The 27048-nt window shown below is 45.7% G+C and overlaps 1 protein-coding gene across 1 annotated transcript; it reads right to left on the bottom strand.

The window, feature by feature from the left end:
- Positions 1-5753: 5753 nt before the first annotated feature.
- LOC142363300 (myosin heavy chain, embryonic smooth muscle isoform) lies at positions 5754-25400 on the bottom strand. The gene is made up of 16 exons (XM_075436812.1): positions 25363-25400; positions 20550-20595; positions 19738-19861; positions 17309-17480; positions 16330-16542; positions 16090-16228; positions 15141-15350; positions 14440-14652; positions 12974-13135; positions 11186-11314; positions 9862-9950; positions 9489-9612; positions 9173-9381; positions 8220-8328; positions 7668-7840; positions 5754-5898 (listed from the first exon to the last, which is right to left on the bottom strand). The coding sequence occupies exons 1-16, from the start codon at positions 25398-25400 to the stop codon at positions 5754-5756; spliced, it is 2295 nt and encodes a 764-aa protein (XP_075292927.1).
- Positions 25401-27048: the final 1648 nt, after the last annotated feature.

Consider the following 27048-nt stretch of genomic DNA (forward strand, 5'->3'; position numbering starts at 1 on the left):
GAGGTGAGAGGGGAGGAGAGGGGTCTGTTCTCCAGCTGCTGGGGCCGGGAGGGGTGAGCGGTGCCATCTCCTGGGGCTCATCACTTACCGGCCTGTCTCTTCTTGCTCCTCAGGGCAGTAAACGGCTTTGATCAAGGTCCCCCCAGACTGGGAGCCTCTCGACCGTCCTCGGCGCCTGGCATGCTCCCCCTGAGCGTATGAGCCCGCAGGAGGTCGTGTTCGGACTTGCGGATGCTTTTCTCAGCCCACCACGAGAGGAACTGCTCCCGATTGCTGCCCATTCCTGCCCCGCTGGAACACGACCTGCGCCCTGCTGCCCGAGGAGTCCCTGAGCTCATGGCCCTCCATGTCACATTAATACAGTTTGTTTTCTCCTGTCGCTGTAGCGGATGTTCTCTGCCTTGGCCCCACACCCCGCGCTGCTCAAGCTGCCACCCGCAGTGCTCTGTTTCACGGGCTGCAGGAGTCTTGCTCGGCCTGGCGGTCCTCAGCCCCTCACCGTATCTCTTCTCTAACTTAGGTTTGGCAGCGTTTCTCCCTGCCTCCTCCAGCATCCTGCTGCTCAGGACGGGCAGCTGCTGCCCTCCCGGTAAGGCTCAGACCTCAGACCCCTGGCTGAGGCTGCGCCGCGGCTCTTTGGACAGGAATCAGGTCCATGACTCAGTTACCGCAGCTTAATAAATCACTGCGGGGCCAGCGCGTGGCCGTGGGTTGGTGTGGGCATGGGAGGCTGAGCTGCGCGGCCCTACGGGGCAGAGGGATGGAGGGGCTGGGGGCGCGGGGGTGACGGTCCCGTGCCCAGCACTCGTCAGTCAGAACATCGCCTGCCTTGCTGGGTGCTGGCACGGCTGAGCCGTGCTGAAGCGGCCCCTCGGCGCTCCCCCACCCGTGCAGCAACGCAGCGAGCGGCTGGAGCGTGCTCCTGGTGCCTTCGTCAGGCAAACATCCACACACCGCCACACCGGGAACTCCGCCGGAGCGTTAGGAAGCCACAAATCCACAAAGCCCCCTCCTGGGACCCCGCCACCACCCCACCCCTGTTCCGATCCGTGTAATATAGGACTGGATCTCACAGTGTCACCTGCGCGCTTCTGAGACAGTGTTGGGCGACTGCGTGTACCTCGTGCGTCTTTCGAGCAAAGTGTTTGTGCGAGTTCTCTGTCCGTGTGCCTCGGAGTCGGTGGATTTTATACAAAGAACCAGCAAACCCAGCCGGGGTTTGATCTGTGGGTTTAGAAATCTTCATTCCCGCTTGGGGCCGTCGCGTTCACTTGGCTCTGCAGCTCCAAGCTGGTTTATTTACAAGTGCCGAGAAAAAAACCATCGGCCCCAGCAGAGGGGAGGCGGGAAGCCCCCCCCTCGCCGTCAGGGTTTGTATGGTCGTCCTTTCCTGTGCATCCTCTGCTGCATTTGACTGTTTACATTTGTTTTATTGTACATAGGTTTGTAAACATAATTATCTTTGCCGAAGATCTTTGTACATAACTTGGGCTTTGTAGCTTTATTTATTCAAAATCTATATGGCATGTTGCAGTAGGACAGTGTACCATACCACCATGGTGACACAGATCGTGAAGGGGTTTTCAAAAAAAAACCCAAACCCAAATTACCGCCATCTTCCAAAAATAAAGGTCTTCTAATGTGAAATCAGTGGATTTTGCAGAACCGGTGGCAGTGGCCGTGTTTTTGTCATGTAGCGATGCTGCTGTGCGCTGCTGCGAAGCGCTTGCTGCCTTTCCCTTGCAGTGTTGCCTCCTCCTTCCCTCTGAGCAGAGAGGGGAGCGGCGGCTGAGCAAGCGCCTTCCCTCCATGGCACCGACTGTCTTGGACCTCAAGATCTGATTTTTGGGAAGAGCCTGCAAAGCGACGGAGGCCTCCAGCTCCCGCCAGAGCCCCAGTCCCATGCAGGGGGAGGTCACACAGCTCCCCCCACCCTGGGACCAGCTCGCTCCTCGGGGGAGCAGGAACACCCTCCCCTTAAAAAATCCCCAGTAAGAGGATGCTGCTCTTGCACAGAGCCTGGGCCTTCTGCATGTTCATGGAACCATAGGATGGTCTGGGTTGGAAGGGGTCTTACAGGTCATCCAGCTCCAGCCCCCCATGTCATGGGCAGGGATCCCTTCCACCAGCCTGGGGTGCTCCAAGCCCCCTCCAACCTGGCCTTGAACCCTGCCAGAGAGGAGGCAGCCACAGCTTCTCTGGGCAGCCTGGGCCAGGGCCTCACAACCCACAGAGTGGAGAATTTCTTTCTCACGTTCAATCAAACCCTCCCTTCTTGCAGCTTGAAGCCATCACTCCTTGGCCTATCACTCCATGCCCTTGTCACAAGACCCTCTCCAGCTCTCTCGCAGGTCCCTTCAGGCTGCTCTAAGGTGTCCCCGGAGCCTTCCCTTCCCCAGGCTAAACAGCCCCAGCTCTCCCAGCCTTTCCTCCCAGCAGAGGGGTTCCAGCCCTCAGATCATTGCTGGGGCCTCCTCTGGCCCCTCTCCACCAGCTCCAGGTCTGTCCTGTGCCGAGGGCTCCAGAGCTGGATGCAGGGCTCCCACGGAATCACAGAGTGGTGGGGGTTGGAAGGGACCTCTGTGGGTCATCTGGTCCAACCCCCCCCCCCCCCCCCCCCCCCGCCGAAGCAGGGTCTGAAGCCATCCATGACAGCATGCCAGTCATGCGAGCTGTCCCACCACATTTCTGTGATGACAACCTAGCTGTCCTGCTGTACAATGGCTTCCAGCTCCTCCTGTTTATTGCCCATGCTACGTGCATTAGTGTAGATGCACTTGAGCTGGGCTGTCGATCTCCCCCTGACCCTGCCATGACACACCTGGGCTCATCCCTAGTGATGTGATCCCCCTTGGAACCTTGTTTAAAGCCCTCTCAGTGAATCCTTTTTCCCCTTTGAGACAGCTGTACTCCGTCTGTCCCCAGCAGGCCCGGTGCTGTGTGCACCTCCCCATGATCAAAGAAGCCAAAATTCAACCGAAGGCACCAGTCCCTGAGCCACCTGTTAACCAGGTGAGCTTTCCTCCCCTTTCAGTGCTGTTCCCTGCCACTGATGGGATGGAGGAAAACACCACCTGTGCCCCCGATCCCTCGACCAGTGCCCTGAAGTCCCCTTTGATGGCCTTGGGACTTCTCTCCGCAATCTTGTCCCCGCTAACCTGCATTACCAAGAGGGGGTAACAGTCAGAGGATCACACCAGACCAGGGAGTTTCCAAGCAACATCCCTGACCCGGGCCCCAGGGAGGCAGCAGACTTCCCTTGGGATGGGTCCTGTCAGCAGATCGGGCCCTCTGTTCCCCTCTGCAGGGAATCGCCTGTGACAGTTACCCTCCTTTTTTTTCTTAGCTGAGGCAGCCGTAATGCATGGGGCTGACCGACTCACGCTGGGCAACCTCTTGGTTGGAGCTTCACCCACATCCTCATCAGCCGGGCCCTCACATTCCCAAGCCCCGTACCCCAGGGGGTCTCACCAGCGTGGGGCAGAGAGGCAGAATCCCCCCCTTGCCCTGTAAGCACACACGGCTGGGTCGTGTCCAGCTTCTCACCCAGCAGCACCCCAAGCCTTTCTCCTCAGGGCCGCTCTCGCTCCCATTCTCTGCCCAGCCTGTGTTTGTGCCTGGTAGTGGCCCAAACCCTGCCCTGAGGTATGGAAGCCATGAGAGAGGCAGGGAAAAGCCCTTCAGCAGCCCCTGCCCCCTCCCCAGTATGGTCCTCACAGCAGGAGGAGCAGCAGCCACTGCCTTGAAGGAGACACCTGAGGTAACGGTACCCCTGACTGAACTGGGTTCCAGGAGCGGGTGCCTGGGATCAGCTCTGGTCCCCAGCAGCCCTTCGGTGCTGGAGGCTCCCTCAGCCCGGGCTTGCTGGGACCAGAGGGACCACTGACAGCAGCCCTGGACTGTAGAGCCCAGGCAGGGGCTTCCTGCTCTCCCCCACCCCTCTCCTCTCACTCCAGTTTTAAGCCCACCATCTCCCTGCTCCTATCAGCTCCCCACGCTGGTCCACCTTCTCTGTGCAGGGACCAGCCCCAGGGCACCAGTGCCAGCCTTGGCCTTACCCAACGCCATCACTGCCTTGGGCCAGGGAGGCAGGTACTGCACACTGGGACCTCCGAAACAGGAGATTCCACCGCCCAGCAGAAAGCCCAGACCCCGCTGAAGGCAGCCATGGGGCCTCTGCCTGGGTCCCAGCCCTGCAGGTCAGCAGGAGGGGACTTTGGACTCTAATGGCAACACAAAGGCTCAGCCCTGACCAGGCCATTTACACTGTGTTTAGGTCAAAAGAGAAAAAAAACCCTGAGCAAACAAAAGAGGAAGAAGGGTAAATGCAGCTTCCAGTCATATTCTTGTTTATTAAGGTCTACGCCAGCCTCAGGAGATAGCTCTTCCTGTAAGTAAACAGAGCAGGCGGCCACATCTATAATGAATAAATTTATTGTCTTACAAAAATCATTGTCTAGAAATATGGGTATACAAGAAAACAAGATATTTGCAGTCAGATGCCTGGTGGTCAACAGCCACTTTTATTAAAAGTATCCAAACACACACACCAAAACCTTTGTGACAGATGTTAAAGCTTTTAACCAAAAAAGGAAATCCACGGTTTTTGAGTATGTGGCAGAGGAAGGTTCCTAGTTAACACTGATTCATTGTCACTAATATCAGTAATACCACTTGGACTAGAGAGGTACGTGATATGAAGCACAGTCAAAATGAATACATTAAATCATTGTTATATGGGCAAATTATATATGTAACATTGTCTTAGTACTGTAGTGTCTAAGGCACTTTCTGTAAGTCAGTTTTTCAGCTATTTAAACAAAAAGAATGCTAACTACTCGCTGTAATACTGTTCAAAATTAAAAAAAAAAACAAAACACAACAACAAAAAGGATTCACATCCACTGGCATGTCAGCTCCTAGGCAGGCAACATCCGTCGCTGAACCCCTGTCACCGCCGGCTCCGCACCCGCCCCGCGCGGCCCCGGAGCTGCTCCCGCCGGAGCCGCCGCACCGCCTCGGCCTCCACGCACCGTGCAGCCGCTCGGCTCTGCGGCTTGAAGGCTAACTCACTCGGCCCTAAATTAATAAATTAATTTCGCCTGCGTTGTCTGTTTATTTTCCACTGGTGTTCACATTATAATAGCCTTAATATATACACAGATCTCTCGGGCGTGGTGATAGCGGGTCTCTACAAACGCAGAAGTACTGTACAGATGAGGAACGGCGACGCTGTTTCAGTTTGCCTGTACTGCAGGAACGCTAACTGATGAAGCAGGTGCTGAGAACACTTCAAAAGGGTATTGCAGGTTAAAAATGGACGCTACTCGTTCATCCCTACATCTCCCTCTAACACTTCCCAAGGCCTTTTCACAGTTCACTCGCTGACTGTGTGCTGATCACAACAATTAGGAGAAAAGAAAAAAAAAAATACAGGTGCAGTTTGGTCTTCAATGATCCACCAGACTCGATACAGCCACGGGCCACCCGAGCACAGGAGAAACGGAAGGATGCTGTCTGTACAACAAAGCATGCATAGTCATGACGACGGGTCTGCCCCAACCACCTACCCTCTGCGAATGAAGTTTCCGTGTTAATAAAAAAAAAAGTTCCATTATTCACATGATGCTTTATAAAAAGGCTATACAATGAGTATCTGGAAAATAGATGCACTGAACAGAGACAATTCCATTTTATTTACTACAGGAAAAAAGCAGTTGTAAGTATATCTGAAGCAGGGTACAGACGGGGCTCTACTCGGCGGGCGCCGGCTGCGCTTCATTCACATCGCTGCCTTTGCTCTCCGCGTCGTCGTCCGAGAGCTCCAGCGAGGCCCCTTCGATGTGCAGCTGGCGTCTCCCGGATCGGCTGGAGGAGAAGGTGATGGGGCCCCCCCTCCTGCGAACAGCAACCAGACAATCCATGAAGGGTCGTGGCTTGCCCACAGCCCACGGCCCCATGCTGGTGGCTGCTCCAGGAAGACCTCCGCACTGAACCATGGGGGAACAGTTTGCCCCCAGCCACAGGGCAAATTTCACACACAGGGTCTTGAAACCCCTTCTCTGACCAAGGAGAAGACAGGCTGTGCGCAAACATTCCGGTATTCTGGTATTCCTGCTTAGCGCTTACCATTATCTTAATTTTGCAAGTCCCAAGCAACCTAAAATATTGCCTCTGTACAAGCACCGAGCACAGACCAAGTCCTAAACAGAGCAGGGTCTCTAAAATAATACCAACTACTCGTTTGTGCAGCGCCGCGCTGCACCCCTCCTGCCACTCCTATAAGCCTCTCTCTGCCCCCGAGATGGTTTTGTTCTGCAGCAACCTCACCACTGCTGTCTCCCATCTGTATTCGATAGAGACCTTGATCTCCAAGAGCTGCTCTCAAGGAAAATGCTGAGACATTCCCACTGGAGTGGGTATGGGAAAAAAAAGGGATTGGTACCAGCCACTGGAAAAATCACAGAATGACAGAATGGTGGGGGTTGGAAGAGATTTCTGTGGGTCACCCAGCCCAACCCCCTGCCCAAGCAGGGTCACCCAGAGCAGGCTGCACAGCACCGCGTCCAGGCGGGTCTGGAATATCTCCAGAGAAGGAGACTCCACAGCCTCCCTGGGCAGCCTGGGCCAGGGCTCCGTCACCCTCAGAGGGAAGAAGTTCTTCCTCGTGTTCAGCTGGAACTTTCTCTGCTTCAGTTTGTGCCCGTTGCCCCTTGTCCTGTCACTGGGCACCACTGGAAAGAGTCTGGCCCCGTCCTCCTGACACCCACCCTGCAGATATTTATCAGCATTTCTAAGGTCCCCTCTCAGCCTTCTCTTCTTCAGGCTGAACAAGCCCAGCTCCCTCAGCCTCTCCTCGTAGGAGAGATGCTCCAGTCCCCTCGCCATCCTCATAGCCCTGCGCTGGACTCTCTCCAGTAGCTCCTCATCTTTCTTGAACTGGGGAGCCCAGCACTGGACACAGCACTCCAGATGGGGCCTCACTAGGGCAGTGTAGAGGGGAAGGAGAACCTCCCTCGCCCTGCTGCCCACACTCCTCTTGATGCACCCCAGGATCCCATTGGCCTTCTTGGCACCCAGGGCACACTGCTGGCTCATGGTCAACCTGTCGTCTGCCAGAACACCCAGGTCCCTCTCCACAGAGCTGCTCTCCAGCAGGTCCGCCCCAGCCTGTACTGGTGTGTGGGGTTGTTCCTCCCCAGGTGCAGGACCCTGCACTTGCCCTTGTTGAACCTCATCAGGTTCCTCTCTGCCCAGCTCTCCAGCCTGTCCAGGTCTCGCTGAATGGCAGCACAGCCTGCTGGTGTATCTACCACTCCTCCCAGGTTGGTGTCATCAGCAAACTTGCTGAGGGTACACTCCGTCTCTTCATCCAGGTCACTGATGAAGTTAAAAAAGACTGGGCCCAGTACTGACCCCTGAGGCACACCACTAGTTACCAGCCTCCAACCAGACTCGGCGCCGCTGATGACAGCCCTCTGAGCTCTGCCATTCAGCCAGTTCTCAATCCACCGCACCGAGCACTCATCCAGCCCACACTTCCTGAGCTGAACATCCCTAACACCAGCAGTTCCACAGCTGGATACTCCCCAAGGATGCACTGCGGAGAGTCTGTGGGCACACGAGGGCTCAGACAAACCCTGCCCACCGCCACTGGCACCACCTACCTCAGCCTGTTCTTCAGGGTGCTGACCTCCCGGCTCAGGCCCTCGTTAGCCTCTGTGGCATCGTCCAGCTCACGCTGAAGTTTACATCGGGAAGCATTTGCACGTGTGGCTTCCTCTTCGGCCTCCTCCAGCTGGCGTTTGAGCTGCTTCATTCTGGCATTTGCCTTTTCCATCTGAAATATAAACCCAGGGACTCAGGATCAAACTAGACAGCTGTAACGCCACGACCAGGAGTTAGCCAACGTCCTGTCCACCCAACCACTCCAGCTGGAGATGAACCAGCACAGCCTCACTGCAGATTCCAGCCTGGGCTCCTGGAAACACTGCAGAGCTCCTGGGTCTGGGAGACCAGGATGCGTAACGGACCATCACATCAGAGCTATCACGGGGAAGTTTTGACCACTGGGAACTACTCTAGTGGTTTAGTCATCAAGATAGATTCCCCAAAATCTTTTCATTAACATGCTTCTTAGCAAGCCCTTTCTACTAAAAGTATGGTTTTATTTACGTTTTCTGAGAAATAGGCCTCAAAATCTAAGCCCTTCCACCTACCTGCTCCTTGTACTGGTCTGCGTGTCGACGCTCATCCTCCACCTGCATGAAGACTTCCTTCAATTTCTTCTCCGTACGACGGACCAGTTTGTTAGCAGCTGCTCTTTCCCTAGAATAATCAAAAGCCGTCATTTGTCCCAGTACTTGAAGGCCAGGAAGACAAAATCTGTTCCTTCTGAAAGGCTCTCGCCTCATGGTGTAACTGATACTTGAGTTCTCCTAACACGCCTGCCACCATCAACAGCAGCAACAGTTTTAGCGTGCTGGTGCTTGGCTGGGATGCAGCTTTGAAAACATGAAGCCTTAGCACTGGAGCAATACCAGGATGGTATGCAGGCTCAAAAGAGGGATATCAAGGTGCTTCTTACAGAGTTATTGCTAACCAGTAACATGTTCCTCCCATAGAGCCAAAAGCACAAAAAGAAAAAAGATTGTTATAAGACCTTCAGATTCTGGGAGGAACTAGCTTAAAACAAATACATATATTTGGAGGACCAAGATGACAAGGATAGACAGGAAGAGCTCACTGCAGAAAGACTTCTGCAGAGTACAGGATTCATCTCAACCAACTAAAGCTGTCACACCTAAGCTCTTCAACTGGCTTCCTCTAACCAAAGAGACCAGGTGTCTCAAGGCGATGTTTCATCTTGTCTCAAGAAACTTCTGCATCACCTTGTGCATCCTGGGACTACCAGTCAACATATTCACCTCGTTAATGTCCAGAGTTAATTCAGCAGCTTCAGTTACGGAGCAAATCGTTTCTGAAAATTTCAACCCCAGTTACTTTGCAGCTCTCTTGTCAAAATGTGTCCCCCAAACAGTAGGCTTCCTGATCAGAAACCCCAATGCCTTTGCCAGAAGCTCATATCTCAGCCCTACAAAAACCTAAGGCACAGAGGTTTCAGACATGGCAAACACAAGCAAACAGAATTTTTTTTCCTTTTTCTCCTTACTTGGCTTCCTGCTCAAGCTGTTCTTCTAGCTGCACAATCTTGGCTTCTAGAGTAGAAATTGTTGCCTTGAACTTCGACTTCACGGATCCCTCCAGTTCCCGCAACTTGGCTTTCAGCTCTTTGTTCTGCCTTTCTAGCTGCTGCCGTGCATTTTCACTCTTCTGGGCAGCACTCCGCTCCCCAGCTAGCTCAGAATTCAGCGTGTCAACCTTTCAGAGGAGAAGGATAGAAGATCATTTGGTGCTATTCAGATCCTCCACTTATCTTCACACTGAAACATAGATTGCCCCTACAGCATTGCCACCAACGGACTCACCTGCAACGTGGTCTTTCGGAACCACTCATTGAGAAGCTCCATGATGCTCTGCTCTTCCTCGAGCTCTTCCTCCAATTGCGCAATCCGAGCTTCCAGCCGGCGCTTCTCATCCAGCAGCGCTGACCTAGAAAAGAAGTATTTGGGTCAAGACACGCTCAGATCTGATACGAAGCAACTGGCTATTTTGCTTTTGATACTTTAGACATTCCAAACTGTAACGAGAAGCTACTGTGTAAGCAATTCTCTTCGTAACAAGAAGGAATTTTTATCGGGACAACAGGTCAATACAGAAATTGCAAGCAGGCTACCAAGAACTGCAGCTGCTGGTGCCTGAAGTTCTTCAGATGCACAATTAATACATTTGATGACTCACTTTCCCGAAGCACTGTTTGCAATCTCATCAGCCAACTCATCCCTTTCTTGCTCAGCATGACGACGAGCTCTTTCAGGCGCAGCAAACTCCTGTGAAGGTTTAGGAAATATTCATTACAGCATTAGGAATCTCAAAACTTCTGCAAACGATTATGCCTTCTAATAACTTCTGGGAGATGCTGTGAAGTGTGATATCGCCGAGGTCTTTTAATGGATAAACAGAACCAACAGCTATAAAAGCTAGGAGGACGCATCTCCTTGATCTTTCCCTCCCGTAACTGCCACATGACTACTATGAATTTACTTCTCCCCGTCCCCTGAAAAGGCCAGTAACATTCAAGCCCTAAGCAGGAGGAGAAAACCGTTCTGTCACATGCTCTAATTCATTAAGTATAACGTGGGCACTAAATTAAGCAAATTTTTTAGGTTTCTACAGAGTACGTAGCATGACTGAAAGCAAAGTATAGAAAATGAATTTTTAGCACAAAAGTATAACAGCGCTGAATCTTGTATTGTGAAATTGTATTGAGTGGTAGAAACACCCAGACATTCACCAAGAAGGACACAATCTAATGCACTGCAAGTGCAAGACTGACAAGTTTGAAGTCTGTGAAAGAATGACATGGAGAAGCTCTAGTAAGTTGTAGGTAAAAGTCTCAAACATTAAGTACAGTGTAAGCTGAGTGATTGCTTCAACCTTTGCAGCTAACAGGGCAAAAAGAGGCCGTCTCTCACACAAGGCAATTCTGTTGCCTTCAAACCTCAAACGTTTAACCTTGTGGCAGACAACGGAGATAATCGGAGATAAGTGACAGCGATATGTAGCACGACTTGGAGCTCTTACATGAATTGTCAACAATGAGGGAACAGATGCCCGTAAAAGAAAGGCATGAGGACCTCAGATAGCAGAGAGATAAACCTCCACAGACTTACATGGTCCACTGAGGTACTGGAGAGATTGTTAGGTTTTTATATACTTCCAGTGACCAGTTTTAGTACTGACACTGTGCACCACAGCTTCCAGAGACTCTCAAACCACCTTGCAAATTTTAGTGAGGCTTGAAATCTGTTTAAGCAGTAGTAAGGCTTCCCTGCTACCCAGGCAGGGAAAGGAAGTCCAGACTACTAGAAGGATTCCTACAAAGCTATAAGAAGCTCACTAATGACCTGGGGCAGTGAGGAAGAGAAACATCTCCAGGCTCCCACTTTTCTGTTCAACTCACTGGATGGCTTTTTACTTTTTTTTTTTTTAAAAAAAACAAACACACTCTGGCCTTCCCCTTTTCTCTAGAAAGAAAAACAGATTTCTTGGATTTCAATCTCACCTCTTGGAGCTGGAGTATTTCTGCTTCAAGACCTTTGAGCTTCTTTTCACTTTCTTTGGACTGTGCAAAGATCTCATCTCTGGATGCACGGGCTTCTTCTAGCTCCCGCTGGTAGTCTTTCATTTCAGCCTGCAATTGGAGAGCAGAGGAAAGAATAAGCCATGATACAGCAGGACAACCACCAGATTTATTAGTAGCTCTGATGCTTTTTTGCCCTTAGGAGGCAAGACCTTCCTCCTAAAGTGGCTTCATTCCACTTAAATATATTTATTTTCAGTTCTTATTTTCATAGAATTATAGAATGGTTTGGGTTGGACAGGACCTTTAAAGATCAGAGTTCTATCCCTCTGCCACGGGCAGAGACACCTTCCAGGCTGCTCAAAGCCTCATCCAACCTGGCCTTGAACACTGCCAGGGAGGGGGCAGCCACAGCTTCTCTGGGCAACCTGGGCCAGTGCCTCATCACCCTCAGAGTGAAGAATTTCTTTCTTATATCCAATTTAAATCTACCCTCTTTCAGTCTACACCGTTCATTTTCTCATCTTTCCATCACTCACTCCTCATCAGAAATATCCCATTAGAAGACTTCACTTCATTTATTAGTATATTTCTTGTAGGAAAAAACCTCTAGTAGAGGTAGTAGAGATACCTTTGTAGTAGATAGGTAATGCTCTTGCAATTGTCTTGGAAAAAAACAAACCTATTTACTTAAATTGACTGATAAAACCTATTACAAGTACTCAAGGTAAGAAACTTCTCAGTGTAGAAGTACCACAATTCACCATTTTGCACATATAACGTAGAAGCACATACTTATCCTTCCCGTAAGACACTTAACACAGACTGATATCTTAATTCACACAAGTTTGACTTCAGATGCTAAAAGAATAAAGCTAGAGAAACTGCATTTAAGTTGTACCTGCATCTTCGCAATACCACCAGTCATGAGACCACTTATTTCAGGTGCTTGCATGAAAGTGTACAGAGATCAGGTATGAACTCTGTAACTGACTCAGCCTCTGGGAATAGAGAAGCCGCTACTGCTAGGTACCAGCATTTCTTGCTTTAATCTCCATTCCCTTCTCATCCAGCGCCTGGACCAAGTTCCAAAATAGCCCTCATTCAGTTGAAGTAGGATTGCCAAGGAATAGAGTGGACAGGGCAGAAAGGCAATGCAGTTTGCTCTATGCTTTACATGGTCTTGCCACGGCCTCATACTCCTGCAGCTTTGGGCCATGGCACTGAAAGCCTTGGGAAAACTGACCTCTACTAAAGACGGAGTATTTCTCTGGGAATGGGAAATAAATCCTTGACACAAGTACTGGATTCTTCTTGCCAATCTAAAAAGAATAGGCATCTTGGAGCTTTTTCAAAGCAACTAAAATTTACTCCTCCTATTTCTCTGGAGCATTTTTGGCTTCCTCAACTAGAGGAAGTAGCAATCAGCAAGAGCTGAGCTGAAATCAGTCAATTCAAAGATACAAACAACCATTAAATTTTAGGATTCAGCCTCAAAAGCAATCCTCAGTAAATCCTTATGCAAAGCGTTGAAAATGATGACTATTGAATAGAAGTACGTGGGGGACAATCTTAACTCCTTAGCAACAAAAGGATGAGAGGAGTTTTGAGCGTCTGATAAGTTCAGGCCAGATACTGTGACGTGTGCCAGCATAGCTGAGTCTGATACTCCTTCTTGCCTTCACACTACAAATGCATGTAACGAAAAGCAGCACCCTTGACAGACTGTCAGCAGGAGGGAAAGCAGCTCAGCTGATTTGCTGTGCCTACCTGGAGCTTAAGTAGCTGTTTGCTTGCTTCATCTCGAGCCTTGTTTGCAGCTTCTGTCTGACCTTCCAGGTCTTTCATATCCATCTCCATTTTCTTCTTGGCTGCCACAGCAAGAGCCCTCTGTTTGCGCTCATCTTCCAGTTCTGCCTCCAGCTCTCGCACCTGTGAAATCAAGGGATTTAACAGGCTCAAGCTCCAGGAACAGAGCAAACACAAAATCCTAACAAAATGGCTGATGAATCCAAAAGGCCTTTGCAGATCAGAATTAGCATTACTCGATTCGAAGAGCCTACAGAACTCAAGCTACATGGGAAGACACTGCAGACGGCAAAAAAATCCACAAACTGGAAGCAGAGATCTCTGAACTGACAAAAGGAAAATAAAGAAAAGAGCTCAGCATCTGAAGCATTTCCATTTCATCTGTTCAGCTACTTCATGATCAGCTTCTGGCCCAGTACATCTGTTTACATTTAGGTATGACTTGGGGGCAGATGTTGCTAATTCTGATCGAACCACTAAGAGGAAAATACGACATAGAATCACCACACATTCTCAAGAAAAAAAAAAAGAAATAATTCTCTTTGAAACAGATGTGCTACTAGAATGTATACACCAACAACTTTTCTTTTTTTCAAAAGAAAACAGAGAAGCAAAGTATCTAAGAAAGCAGCTAACAAGAACTAAGATGAACTCATACAACAATAAAAGTGAGCCAGAAGTGCCACAGGTTACCAACATGAAGGAATATGTTTCTTTTGAATCAAGCCTCCCTCCTCATGCCAGGTCAGGAGCTCTTGTCCAGTGCAAGACAATAGCAATTCAGCATTGCAGGGAACTTCAAAAGCCTTCCAGGTCAATGCTTTTATTTATTTCTAGGAGATCTCTATACAGGTAATTCTCAGTAAGTTTTTGTTTTCTTGTGATAAATCTTGAAATATTACGTGCTTTTTCCTTAAAGCTTTAGAAATGTTAATTTAGATCTATCTTCTCCTACAAGCATGAAATTTTAAAGGCATTTCTTTAGAATTCTAGTATCATAAGGTAGATCTGAAGAGACTCAAGTCTGGCAAATCTGGAATCTTTGCTACGTTTTTCATTTAAGAAACTGTTCACTTAATTACAGTCTTTCAGTCTATGTCGGCATCCATGGATTTGTTGCTGTACACCAAACAGGACGGGCTTGAAGGACACCCATGCAGCAACAGCCAAATCTACTTGCATGTTGAGTGCTTTGGAGGCAAGGTACAGTTGAATTGGAGGACCATCACTGGCAGACTAACATGAACAGTGGCTAATCCACAACAAGACCTATTGTCTTGTTGGTAAAGATCCGTGCTTGGGACTTCTATAGGATGGGATCTTTAAGCACAGAGTTTTATTTTCCTGGTAGCAAGTTCTCAAAGCCATAGAGCTTTGTCAAAAGATCATCACGCCCTTCCCACTGTGAAGCACAGTAAGATACACACTTGTTTAACCAGCATCCTCTTTTTCTCTTCATTCTGTTCATCTCTGGCTTGCAGATCTCTCTCAAACTGGGCTTTCATAGCTTGCATGTTCACCTCCAGACGAAGTTCAGCATCTTCTGTGGCCTGCAGTTCATCTTCCAGTTCCTCAAGCTGAGTCCTCATCTCTTCAACCTGTAGCTCTAAAGTTCTTTTTGATTTCTCCAGTTCATGGACCTAAGCCACAAACATTAATCAGACCCTCTCAAAATCAGCAGTTGACAGCAAAAGTAGACATTATATGAACTCAGTACACTACACTTTGTGATGCTCCAAACTGGACAATCAGAACAGGGAGAGCAGCATCTCTAAGATACAGATTAGAGAACCAAACAAACATCCGTGCAGATGAATGGAGAGATGAGCTGTGCAATATTCACAGAGAAAAAGTAGTAGTAGTAAGACAAGCTCTTAAATCCAGCACAAGTGCCATTAGGCATTGGGCCAGCAACTGTTGCTCTCCAAGTCTTCACATCTTTTGAACAGGCCTCATCTTAATAGAGACCACCCTCTTGTTCTGAGCATTAATTCCTCCAGAATTCTGGGTTACAAATCAGCCTCAAAACGTTCCATATTTGTGTCAAAAACACTTCTCCAACCAGGGAATTTTCCTGTGTTGTTCCCTGTGCAGTTCATAACAAAATAGGGTCTGGAAAGTTACTTACATTTTTGCCCATATCATCTTTTGAGCTCATTAAGTCTTCCATATCTGCCCGCAACTGTTTGTTCTGTCTTTCAAACTCTTCCTTAGCTTCCAGGGCTTCTTCCAAAGCCCGAGCCAGAGACAGTGCTTTGGTTTCCTTCTCCCTTGCCTCTGCTTCAGCACGATCTCTTTCCTCTGCATATCTGGCAGAAATGTTCTTTTCTTCTGCCAGCATCTGAATATAAGAAATAATTAATCCATCTCATCAGTTCTATAATCAGGTCCTTCCTGCCTCAGAGGTGTTTTAGTCACTGAAGTGTTTTTTTTTTTTTTTTTACAAGCTAGAGATACTTTTTTTTTTTTTTGGCAGTGTTGGATTAATTCTACTTCTGAACAAAGACACTGTAGCTGCACTAGTAGGAACCACGTTGTCCAGGTGTGCCGCTTCCTCTGCTCTGGCAGGGGTTACCAGAGACACAATAGAACTCTGCAAATCAGCAAGATACTCCACAGATATCTAGCACTGGAGGTCACGGTACAAGCATAAAGTGAAGAGTGGCTGGAAGAACTTTTATGCTACCCGTACTCACAGTTTGTTATTTGTGAGTGTCGACATGACAATTACCTTATTTGGAACCATTCCGCAGTTCGCTTAGGCAGAGAACTGCTTTTCACCAAATAAGCACATAGGCTGCTCGAGAATTCCCACAAAAGTACTACATCAACTTATCTCTAGGTGCACTGTTTCCAGGTCTAACAAACACTTTTAGATAGTCTTGGCATCTATCTGAAAAGTTGCTATATGTTCAAACCAGCAGGATATATTTGATTCAACTGCAGTAGTTAAGTATGTACACAGGACAATTTAGATCTGCAGATATCACTGGAAGTGACCACGCCACTTATGTTACTTATAAAAGTCCTGAAGCTGAAAAATGTATTTCTGTAATTAATTTTCTGCTCACCCTTTCGGCCTGTTCCAGTTGTTCAGAGAGCTCTTCCAGGGCAGTAGCATGCCTCTGCCTGATTTCCTGGATCTGTGCTTCATGGTTTTTGGTTTCCTCTTCAATAGCTTTCTTCAGTTCAGCCACCTCCTGCTCTCGCTTTGTCCTAGAGGAAGCATCAATAATTATCAAAAATCAACATTTTAGTCTTTTGTAAATTCAAGGTGAATTTTAATGGTGCCTGCTTATACAGACACATGATCCTACCTCAGCTCTTGCTGTGCTGCAGTGGTATCCAAGGTATCTTCTACTTCAGTTTTTAAAGCCTCCAGCTCTTCACTTAAATCTCTTTTCTGCTTTTCCGCCTTGTTGAGAGATGCCTTCTCAGATTCAAGATCCTCCTGCAGTTCTGCAATTTGAGCCTGCAACTCTCTTATCACTTGCAGTGCGTTGTTTTTCTCAACTGCTTCTTCATCACCTCTGTTAAACAGAACCACAACAGTTAATGATATTTCATAGCTTCAGATCACTTCTCATAAGTCTAGTATAAGTTATGTACTCAAAAAATAACTCATCTTTCCCACTTGAACAAAATCCACCTCCTAAAATTTCATAGACAAAGCCACTACTGCACTCTTATTCTCAAGATCCTAATGAGCACAGTGCCCCAGGTACTACAGATGCACTACTGGAATGATCAAGCTTTCCAGTTTGCATTCAGGTATTCCAGTTTTGTAGACCTCAACACTCCCAAAAATGCACCCTTGTCTGTAGGACTGTCTCTTCCTGCAAAGTTAGAGATCATTACTCAGAAAACTCAGGTGGTGTTTAGTTTATAACATGTGGCTGCGAGACTACCACACAGATCTTTGATTGAGTTGGACAGACATTATCCAGTATTTGGACGAACTAAGAACACTCTCGACGATTACATGTTTTTTCCCCCTCCTGAGGCTGAACTCTGGGAGACTAAAAAGCTTCCAGAGCCAAAGTGCTATTAAGCCCTGATGAAACATTGGTTTTGGAGCTTTATAGAGCAAGGATGGTGATGAAAGATTGAGTTCCTTTTTTGCCCTGTCTACGCAAAACACACAGGTGTCTGGAGATGCTGTAGTACAAACATGAACTGGCTTCTGCTTGAACACTCCCAGTTTTAACTCATCAGTTTGCAGTCAGCTGACATTCTGTCTGGGAAAGTAGGTTTCTACCACACTTCTGTAGTCATAAAGCTCCATCATGATCTGACCTAGCAAGAGCAGCCTGCAGTTCTTCCTCTTTCTTGGCCAGCTGGATCTTCAGTTCTTCAATCTGGGCTTGCAGCTCAGCTATTTGGTCCTGTAGGTCTGTTGTTTCACCATCAAGTTTTCTTTTAGCTTTTTCTAATTCTTGACGGGTCTTCTCCTCCTTTTTTAAGCCCTCTATGGAAGTAAAGGATTATATTTGTAAGCAATTTTTTCCTGTTGTTATCCTCAGAAGGTTCAGGGGCAGGGCAATGGGACAGCAAGAAGGGTGGGAAGTTTAATATACACTGTGTCAATTCTTTCTCCAGACTGCAGCTGGAAGGGTGACTGGGAAAGATGAAATAGCAAAGTAGAACTGCATGATTCAGATAGAAAGTCAAGAAAAAGTCAATGACTGGAGAAAAAAGTTTGAAGTAAGGTAACAAACATAATCACATGTTGACAGAAAAATAAGGAATAGAATCTAACAGAAGAGCAGTTTGAGCTGCTCGGCCAGGTGATCGCAGACATCGGGATTCAAAAATGAAGAACTACAGACTGGAAAAAATTATGGCTTGCATAGTTGTGGAAGGGCTAGGCTAGACTCCAAAAGGTCTACTGGAAAATAGTGTAACTTAAAGAAAACTTGGATAAACATTTTTTGCAAGTATCTGTACCACTAACTCACATCCCATTGATATTTAGCAAGACTTTGCAACCCTGATAGCCTCCAGTAATTTCTTTGTGTAGCCAAGATACTCCTGCCCTAAGGTATTTCTTTGTGAACACCATCCAGTTATCAGTGCCCTAGCAATAAAATACATTTAGATGATCTGCCTGTGGTCTGATTAAGATAGTTATTGGCTGCATTGTCTACAGTTAGCTAATGACCAGGTATGTAATATATTGAAGTCACAGGAAGGTTTTGCTTAGCATAGCATTAGCACAATTCAACATCTATTAGAATAAATGTAAGTTATTAGACTTGTTCAATACTTTGTGGGTTCTCAGTGCAGGGGTTTCTCACACCCCTCCTAAGCCTGCTACAAGATCAGGACATCTTCTACATGGAAATGGAGCCATGTTCAAGAATCATATCTTAGGGCTACCGAGGGGTATTTGGGATTTTCCAGACAATCTAAAGTAACATTTTTTTTCTCTAAACAGCTCCTCATTCAAAAAAAAAAAAAAAATAGCACTTTTCTCTGTTTTTACATTATATTTCTGGCAGGTGACAGAAGAGTGTCATAAGACACAATTTCGCAATGGGGAAAACTCACAGTAAACTGAATTAGTGGGGTATTTTGGGTTTTGTGGGTTTTTGTTGCCCCCCCCCCCCCAAATTTCAGTACTTACCAGTGTCAAGACCCTAGCAGAGTGACCTTCATGGCTTCTTGAATTGTCTCAGAGAGTATCATTTTACTGTGCTTTACTAGCCAAGCAGTTGCATGCCTTATATTTAAGCTTTAATTTCCATTTCTAAGGTCATCACTCTGGGAACAGCACCATAACCAACCACATCTGTCAAGTATCTTCAGAAACACTAGTCCCAATTTAAGTACACAACTACTCAAGCATTATTTTCCAATGAGTACAGCTTACTTATGCCCATCTTAAATTCCGTGAATAGGCTTTTTAAATAAAAGGTACATCAATCATCTATTACTCATATTACTTCAATACCTTCCTACACAGATAAGACTAAACTTTGGTATTTTTCCATAAGCGCACCAGTATTAAAATATGTAGCAAGACAGCCCATAACAGTAAGCGAAAAAAATATTTCCAAATTAGGGCAGATAGCAACATTGCCTTATATTTTGCAACTTTGGCTTGGCAGTTTATTAATGTTGCACAATACCTATTTACAACCATAAGTAATTAAAAAACCCACCATAACATCATGAAAGGTTACATATAGGGCTAATCCAGTCGTGACAACACAGGCAAAACAATCAGAAATAAATGGCCAAAGAAATTGAACCATTTTAGATAAACAAAGCATCAAGAAAGGCAGAACAATTCAGATTTGCTTATTCAAAAAATATTAGAAGGCTAATGAATGCCTACTAACATTTTTCCAGAAATATGTTGTTCTAATGTGTTATTATAGAAAAGTGTAGCGCCTTCCCAAGAGACAGATGTTTTACCTTGTTACTAAGGGATGCATGCAACAACATGAATTTCTGGAGTGTATCATTAAATAAAATGGATTCTCAAAAATGAAAAGCTAACAAATTAAACACGAGAAAGACTGAGCAGCCAAATGCAACAAGGCTTGCAAGCAATAAATTATTCTCTCAAGATTTAGATAAAAGCAACAGCTATTAAGGTATCTACATATAAGGTTACACTTAGCAGACTGGACCAGATACTGCATACTCTGTAATAAGTGATCCACTCCTTTCTCGCATGATGTACAACCTGTTAACAGGCAAATGTAGCAAGAACAAACCTTCCAAATCAGTGATCATCATTTCCTGTTTGTTCTTGAGTTTGGCCAAGTTTTTGGCCTTTTCTTCTTCTTCAGCCAGCTGAGAAGTACATTCAGCAATTGGATCCTCCATCAGCTTCTTTTCCTAGCCATGAGAAAGGGGAGAAAGAATAACTTCTACAATAGAATTTGAATCACAGAATCACAGAATTGTAGGGGTTAGAAGGGACCTCTGTGGGTCACCCAGTCCAACAACCCTGCCGAAGCAGGGTCACCCAGACCAGGCTGCACAGGACCACGTCTAGGCAGGTCTTGAATATCTCCAGAGAAGGAGACTCCACAACAATAGTCTCTAAGCAACACAAATAACTGAATATACAAAATCCATACAGAGGTCTCATACACCAGATATAATACAGATTTCTTTTCAAGTGACTGACCTGTCAATACTACGGATCAACTGGAACCGTACAGAGACATGAACACTTGTTTTCCAAGAAAGCGAGACTTGGAATTGAACACACAGGAGGTCTGGTTTTAGCACAGCCTTTGTTTTACACTTTTGGAAGTCTGTTTGCAATGAACAACAGTAGCTATGATAAACACTGTTTCCAGCTCTTAGGTTTGGAAGACCCATGGAATTGGAAAGAATGCATGGCAAATATCTCCCTTTTAAAGCTCTCAGTGTCTCAGCTTCCACTTGGTCAAACCCCACAAGTCTTCAGGCGCAAACTCTATAGATAACGCAACAGCAGCCTGAAATGCTTTGAGAGCTATCACTTGGTACTACCATCACTTAAGAGCAGAATCTCCACCACGCATACTGGTCTCACCTTCAGAAATTTGGAATTTTGGTCCTCCAACAAACAGAAAGGGGGGCTTGCAAGACAAGCAAGACTTCAATTAGTCAGACTGGCCGGGCCTCCGGCAGCCCTGCTTTCCACAGTTTTGACAAACAACAACAAAAATAAACCCACAACACCAAGTAACTGTCTCGACAGCCTTAGTCACTGCAAGGTGTTTTTCTACGGATAAGATCATCACTATTTTTCAAAAATCAAAAAGGTTATGAAAGAACCAAGAGGAAAGCAATACTTACAGAGCCTGTGGCTTTGTTTTTGCCCTGTACTTCAAGTACTTAAGAAAGGCAATCCTACAATCGAGACAGAAGCTTTCTTTCAAGAATTACCGTCCACATGAGAAGCAAAGTCTTAAAAAACTGGAATACCTTTAACTTTTGCCAGAAAAAAGGGTAAATGGAACATGAGTGTAATAAAGCCAAACAAAAAAATCCCCCAAATCCAAATTTGCAGTTTCTGCAGAAACGCAGAAATTTTCAATTCCCCTATTCCCTCGTCTCAGTCAGCAAATTTAACAATCTTGAGCTTCACACCGGAGAGCCTAGGGAGAAAACGCGGTGGTGAAACTCAGACCACAAGAAATTTTCACACCAAGAGAGACACACACTTCTTCCGTTTATGTCTACTAATTTAAATAACTAGCAACTAGCACTGTTTTAGTGAAGAATAACAGGTTTTGACAGAGTTCTGTAAAGCAGCTAGCAAAGGTTTAGTTTACTCAGCTAAGTGATGTGAATTTTGCAAAGCTGCATCATACCTGCTCAGAAAACAACTCAGGATCTAAAAATAAGGTTAGATGTTTCAGTATGAAGCTACCGCTCCTTCCGAAATCACTGGAGAAGGATAGGTACACCTCGGAACATAAGAGGCATTTCTTTTGCTTATCTTCAGACAGGATAGACTGCTTCCTCAGGGTGTCCATCTCTGTCCTCACTTAGAAGCAGAACGGAACATAATCAGACACACACTTAACTTCTGTGTTTCAATTAGGGCAGTTAAAGCTCATCTGGGAAATCCTCACCAAGGGGAGCTTCAGTCTGAATGAGCCTACCCATGATCCTGTACTTCAAAGCCAATTATATTTCTTCTGAAATTCATAAAACAGATTAAACAATTTAGTATTTCAGCTACAAAGGCAAATGCAGTCACTGAAAGCCATCATTAACCTGCAAGTACCAGTAATTATGTTACGGTTGAACTCGATGACCTTAAAGGTCTTTTCCAGCTTAAGTGATTCTATGCTTCTATTTCTGAAGCTTAAAACGGCACCACCTAGAAACCTGAATTTTAGTGACAATAAGAGTGGGTTTGGGATGTGAAGGCTTTGAGGAGCAGGGAAGTGAACAAAAGTCTAATTCCATTCACCTGAACCAGAGGTACACAGTACCAGAATGCCTAGAAGTGGATACAGCGGTGGTAGATGGATGCAGTTATTTATAGAACTTTACTTCACACACTACCACGATGGAACACACCTGCCCATTTCAGGTATCTGACCATGAATAGGGTCCAGGTATGTCCACAGTCCAGCTTAGAGTACCCCCTTAACCTCACGCAGCCTGGAGAACCTGCAAGTTCATGGCAGCCCCCAGGCAGTGAGTGACAACCAGCACTTTTCCTTCTTTTGGAAAGCTGTGTATGCAAACTTTTTTTTAGTTATTTCTACATTTTGCACTGACTTCCCTCCCCATTCAAAAACACAAAGTTTCTAAACTAAAGCAGAGCCCAAGAGTCAGAATTAGGACTCATTTCTTTACCATATTAAAGCAGCTCTAACACATGCATTAACACGATTTCATTCTTTTCTCTCTTTCCCATGCCACTTAGTGCACACAGGATTGATGAGCCACAAAGCCAAGTAGTTTAGAAGACTCTGTTTACTCCCTACCCTCCTTGCTTAATCTGTCAAAACCCCTCTCTGGACACATGAGCCCCCCCCTCCACTCACCAGTTACCTGTCCTTGTTCTCTTCCTCACCCTTTCATTCTAAATAACCTTTTCTCCACACCACCTGAGTCTACAGAGGAATAATTGAGAGCAAAGGCAAGAGAGGCTCCTATGCTGGCCTAGGAGCATGGGATAGCTGACCAGACCAACAGACACCAGTGTGGGTCACCTTTGGTCTGAGATGCCCAGGCTAAAGCACAATGGTTGCCTTTAGAAAGCTGGTCCATGTATGACCTGGTTAACAACCGAATAAACCACAATATGCCTGGTGCAGATAAAATATGCAGATTTACTGGTAAAGTTCGTAACACTACCACCTCACTCCCCCCAAATTCATTAGAGCGCAGATGTGTTGGATGTGAAGCTAAAGCTTCCAGTTATTTACAACAGATATCTTCCATCTTTTCTCCCTTGCTACGCACCAACTAGAACTGTACACGTGTTAGTTCTGATGCTCAACCAAGCACACTGCAGACAAGGATTCAGGCTCAGTTTCATTCCACCTTCAATCTATAGATGAGCCTGTTCATAACTCACTGCCATGCGCTTCTCCCTGCTCTCCATCACCTGGCTCTAGAAAGCCCAGACTCAATTCCTAATTGAAGGGACTACCCTAGTCTCACCTAGCTCTGCCAAGCCCCACAAGCACTAAAGCTTCTCTTCTACCTTTTTACCACCACCACCCACCCACGCTTCCTAGCACTGTGCCCAAGACAATACCTTTAACATTCTTTGTGATTAAACAGAAAAGAGACAGTGTGGCTACAGATTCAAACACTCAAAAACTAGGAAACGTTAGTATTCAGGCTGTTGGGCGCTGTAATTCCACCCTCCGTGGTTACACTGTGTTACTGGCTCCGTTCCCCACAGGACCCCTGCCTGGGGATGACGTGCCAAGGGCTACGCAGGACTCCTCTGCAGGCACACAGCCACCAGCTGTGATGAAACAGGGCGGCTGGGAAAGAAAAGTGTCACAGACAAACAGCTGAATGCCAGACACAAGAAGGCTGTTGAAGGGATGAGTAGAGCTCCTATGTGATGCTCCTTGCGTAAGCCAAACATTTCACAGCCAGTGCCGCTGGAGAACGTACATGGTGAGCATTTGTGGCATGGCAGACCATTACTGTTACTCTGGCCATGGCCTGAGGTGTCAAACTGGGGGCTGCGTTTGTTTGTAATACTTCTACAGCACCCTGTAAAGGTTTGCCTGTCAGGCAAAAGAGACAAAGTTAACCCTACACTTCAGAATGGTGTCGGGAAGATAATTATTCCTTCATCAGCATACAAATTGTTCATAAAAAAAAATCCATGCAACTTTCAGAAGTCTCAGTAATATGCATAGCACTGATAATTATTCGTTACAGGATGGATAAAAGTAAATCCATGACTTGCTGTCTATTTAACAAGCCTGTTTAGCATCATCTTTGTGCACAGGTCAGTGCAAAGGCTGTACAGATGGATACTACGGATCACCACCAGCCCTCTACAGTTTTCTAATATATATGTGAACAGGAACAAGTTAAGGCTGCTTAAATATAACCAATTCTGACACTTCCTAACTTTTGAGTGTTAGGTGTGTAGATTAGACATTCTTCAACTGCAGTATATAAATAAAAATTAATTGTTACAGAAGCAAGACTCATTTGTATTTTCAAAACGGTTTAGGTTACGTGAACATTTTGCATTTTTCATAAACATATACTTCATTCAGTACTGGCTTACTATAGCAGTGCATTGAATGAAGCGCACAATCAAAGTATCAAACTTCTATTCAGGACACTACCCTATTCTTTTTACTGTGTCTGAACTATGTTTTACAAAGAATAAAAACTTTTCCAGTCTTCATCGTGACAGTCTTCGATGGCTCACGAAGCAGCTGATTACACCCACCATCTTAAACTCCTGTCCCATTTGATCACGCTGCTAAGTAGAGAATTAGATTCCAGTTCAACCAGCAACTTAAACAGAATTAGCCAGCACTGCATTAGACTGAGCAACTCATCCTTCCCTTCACCAACATCTTCCACCCCAGCTTTTTTCTGTGCCTTCACTTCATATCAGTTATGCAGCCACGCAACAAACAGAGGAAACTTGTTTCATCTAAAGCCAGATGGACTTCATTTCTTCCCCATGAGGGTGATGAAACACTGGTCCAGGTTGCCCAGAGAAGCTGTGGCTGCCCCCTCCCTGGCAGGGTTCAAGGCCAGGTTGGATGGAGCTGTGAGCAACCTGGTCTGGTGGAAGATGTCCCTGCTGATGGCAGGGGGGTTGGAACCAGATGATCTTGAAGGTCCTTTCCAACCCAAACCATTCTATGATTCTATGACTTTCAGAACAGTAGTTTGAGCCTGCAGTCTCCAAGCCCAGTGAGTGGCCACAGGAATTGTTACGATGACAAAACTCAAAAAGGGGACTACTTTTAGCACAGGTACTGGCACAAAGTGCTTATGGAAACACAGCCAAACAAACAAGGAGTACTTTTTAAACCCCTATTTTTGGCTGTTGCAGTGGTTAAGCACAGGAAAAGTTTTGCAGAAAGGTTGTATAATCTTCATCACACAAGGTTTTCAAAACTCAGCTTTAAAGGGAAGCATATTTTGAAAGGAGGCTCGACAAGAGGCTCACAGAAGTCTCTTCAACCTGGTGCATTCCAAGCTGTCAATAGTGTGTTTAGAAGTACTTGGTATACAAACTCTGTGCAGTTCCATTCTCTGCATAATTCCCTTCCCCCCAAAAAAGTTGTAGGCAATTATACTCCTGTAGAAATTTTAAAAACACTAGTTTTGTTCAAGGCTGCACAGCCATAAATCCAAGAATATTTATAAATCAAAACCCACACAGAAAACAAGTTCTGAAGGACGACTTTCTAAATAACATTCTGCAGAGCCATGTATTCCCCTAGCACATGACAATGCTAATGCTGCCGACACTCCAGTCACAGCATCCTCCTAAGACCTCCAAATCTATCTGCAGAGCAATCTTTCCCTCTCTCCAACTTCAAATTCTTGCTTTTTTTTCTTCACAGACTGGTCAAAAGTCCTCTCCTGGTTTTCTAGGAGTTTGAGTCTTGACACATTCCAGAATATCTTAATATTAAGTGTTATACACTAGAAATTACAGAAGCTGATGCTTCTGAGTCTGATATAGTTTGAAAACTTCCAACCACATACGCCAGTATCGAATATAGCAAGCCACTTGCTTCTAGCAAGTTGAATTAATATTCCACTGCAAAGAGATCCAAGTGCTCATAGCAACAGATATTCAAACCCATCCATGTCTCGTAAAGTAAAACATTGATAGAAACTCATTGTGAATTTTGAAGTCTAGCAGTAAATCTGAAGAAAGTTCTACATAAATCAGTTAGTGACAAGTTACCAAAAAACCCAAGACTCTGACATAAGTGTATATGCTTTTGTCTGTAATGTACTAAAACTAGAGCTTTTTATTAGCTGCTCGCTTGTAGACATATCAAGTCTACAGCAGTTTTGAAGCTTGATGATTTTTCTTATTTACAAGATAATTTTTGAAAGAACAGAAAGCTTGTTCACAAATATAGTACTGAAAACTGCATCTGTGGGAACTAAATTCACTAAGACTTGCCCAAGTTAATTAAATTTTTGGAAAACTGGCATACACTGCATCAGAAAGCTTTGATACCGTTCCTAGTTACAATGGTTGCATAAAGCCTTTAATTTCAGAAGTTAAACAGCTAACATCAACTGGAAATTTTAATGTAACTGCTCATTTCAGACCCTACTAAAGAGAAAATAACAGTTGAGAAAATTATGTGGATTACATTACAGCTTATCATTAATAAAAAAGTTATGGTTTTTTTAAATGCAAAGATGGTAGTTTTCAAAAAGAACAATAAACAAATGATAAAATATCCAAACTTATGGGAATATTATGGTCCTTTCTTCCTTTATGGGAGGAAACAACAGGAGCAAGGTATTGAATAACTTTCTTTGTGTTTTCAGTCTTCCCAGCACCAGATTCACCTCTGCAAAACATTTCAGACATTTTCCTCAAAACTGATTTTCAACAACTTATGAAACCTTTGTTTAAAGCAACCTCATTTCATTCCATTTACGGCTTTGACTACACAACAGAACTTCACTGTCTAGAACAAAAAGCACTGATGTTGCACGGAACTACATGGTGTTTGTTTAAAATACTTTCTTCATCCTAAAGATCATCTTAGCATTAAGATGTTGATACAATGCATCACATTAGTTCTCGCACTGCGAGAACTGGCACCCTTCCACCACCACCCAGCTAGCCGTTAATGTCACTAGCAGATCAGGGGCTCCGCAGAACGTGCCGTGTAGTGCTGCGAGGCATGTAGACAGAAGGACACAAAATGACACATGCAAAGAAAGCTTTAAAATTCAAAGACAGACTTCTCTTCCTGTTGCTACCTTTGCACAAAGTCTACTGCAAGCTAACAATATTTGCAAAGATAAACCTCTGGAGTATATTAGGATGGTCAGATGCAGTTAGTGTCATCTGTCCCATTACAGATCGT

Source organism: Opisthocomus hoazin, chromosome 15 (assembly GCF_030867145.1).
Source record: "Opisthocomus hoazin isolate bOpiHoa1 chromosome 15, bOpiHoa1.hap1, whole genome shotgun sequence".
In the NCBI taxonomy this organism is placed as follows: domain Eukaryota; kingdom Metazoa; phylum Chordata; class Aves; order Opisthocomiformes; family Opisthocomidae; genus Opisthocomus; species Opisthocomus hoazin.

Bases quoted from the DNA above. Each gene is read 5' to 3' on its own strand.
- LOC142363300 (XM_075436812.1), bottom strand. From the start codon at position 25,400: ATGTTATTTAGAAAGTCGTCCTTCAGAACTTGTTTTCT. The intron at 11,315-12,973 runs GTAGGCACAGCA...CTCCAATTGCAG, and splicing joins AACAGCTACTTAAGCTCCAG to GCTGAAATGAAAGACTACCA. The intron at 8,329-9,172 runs GTAAGGAGAAAA...TGATTATTCTAG, and splicing joins CAGCTTGAGCAGGAAGCCAA to GGAAAGAGCAGCTGCTAACA.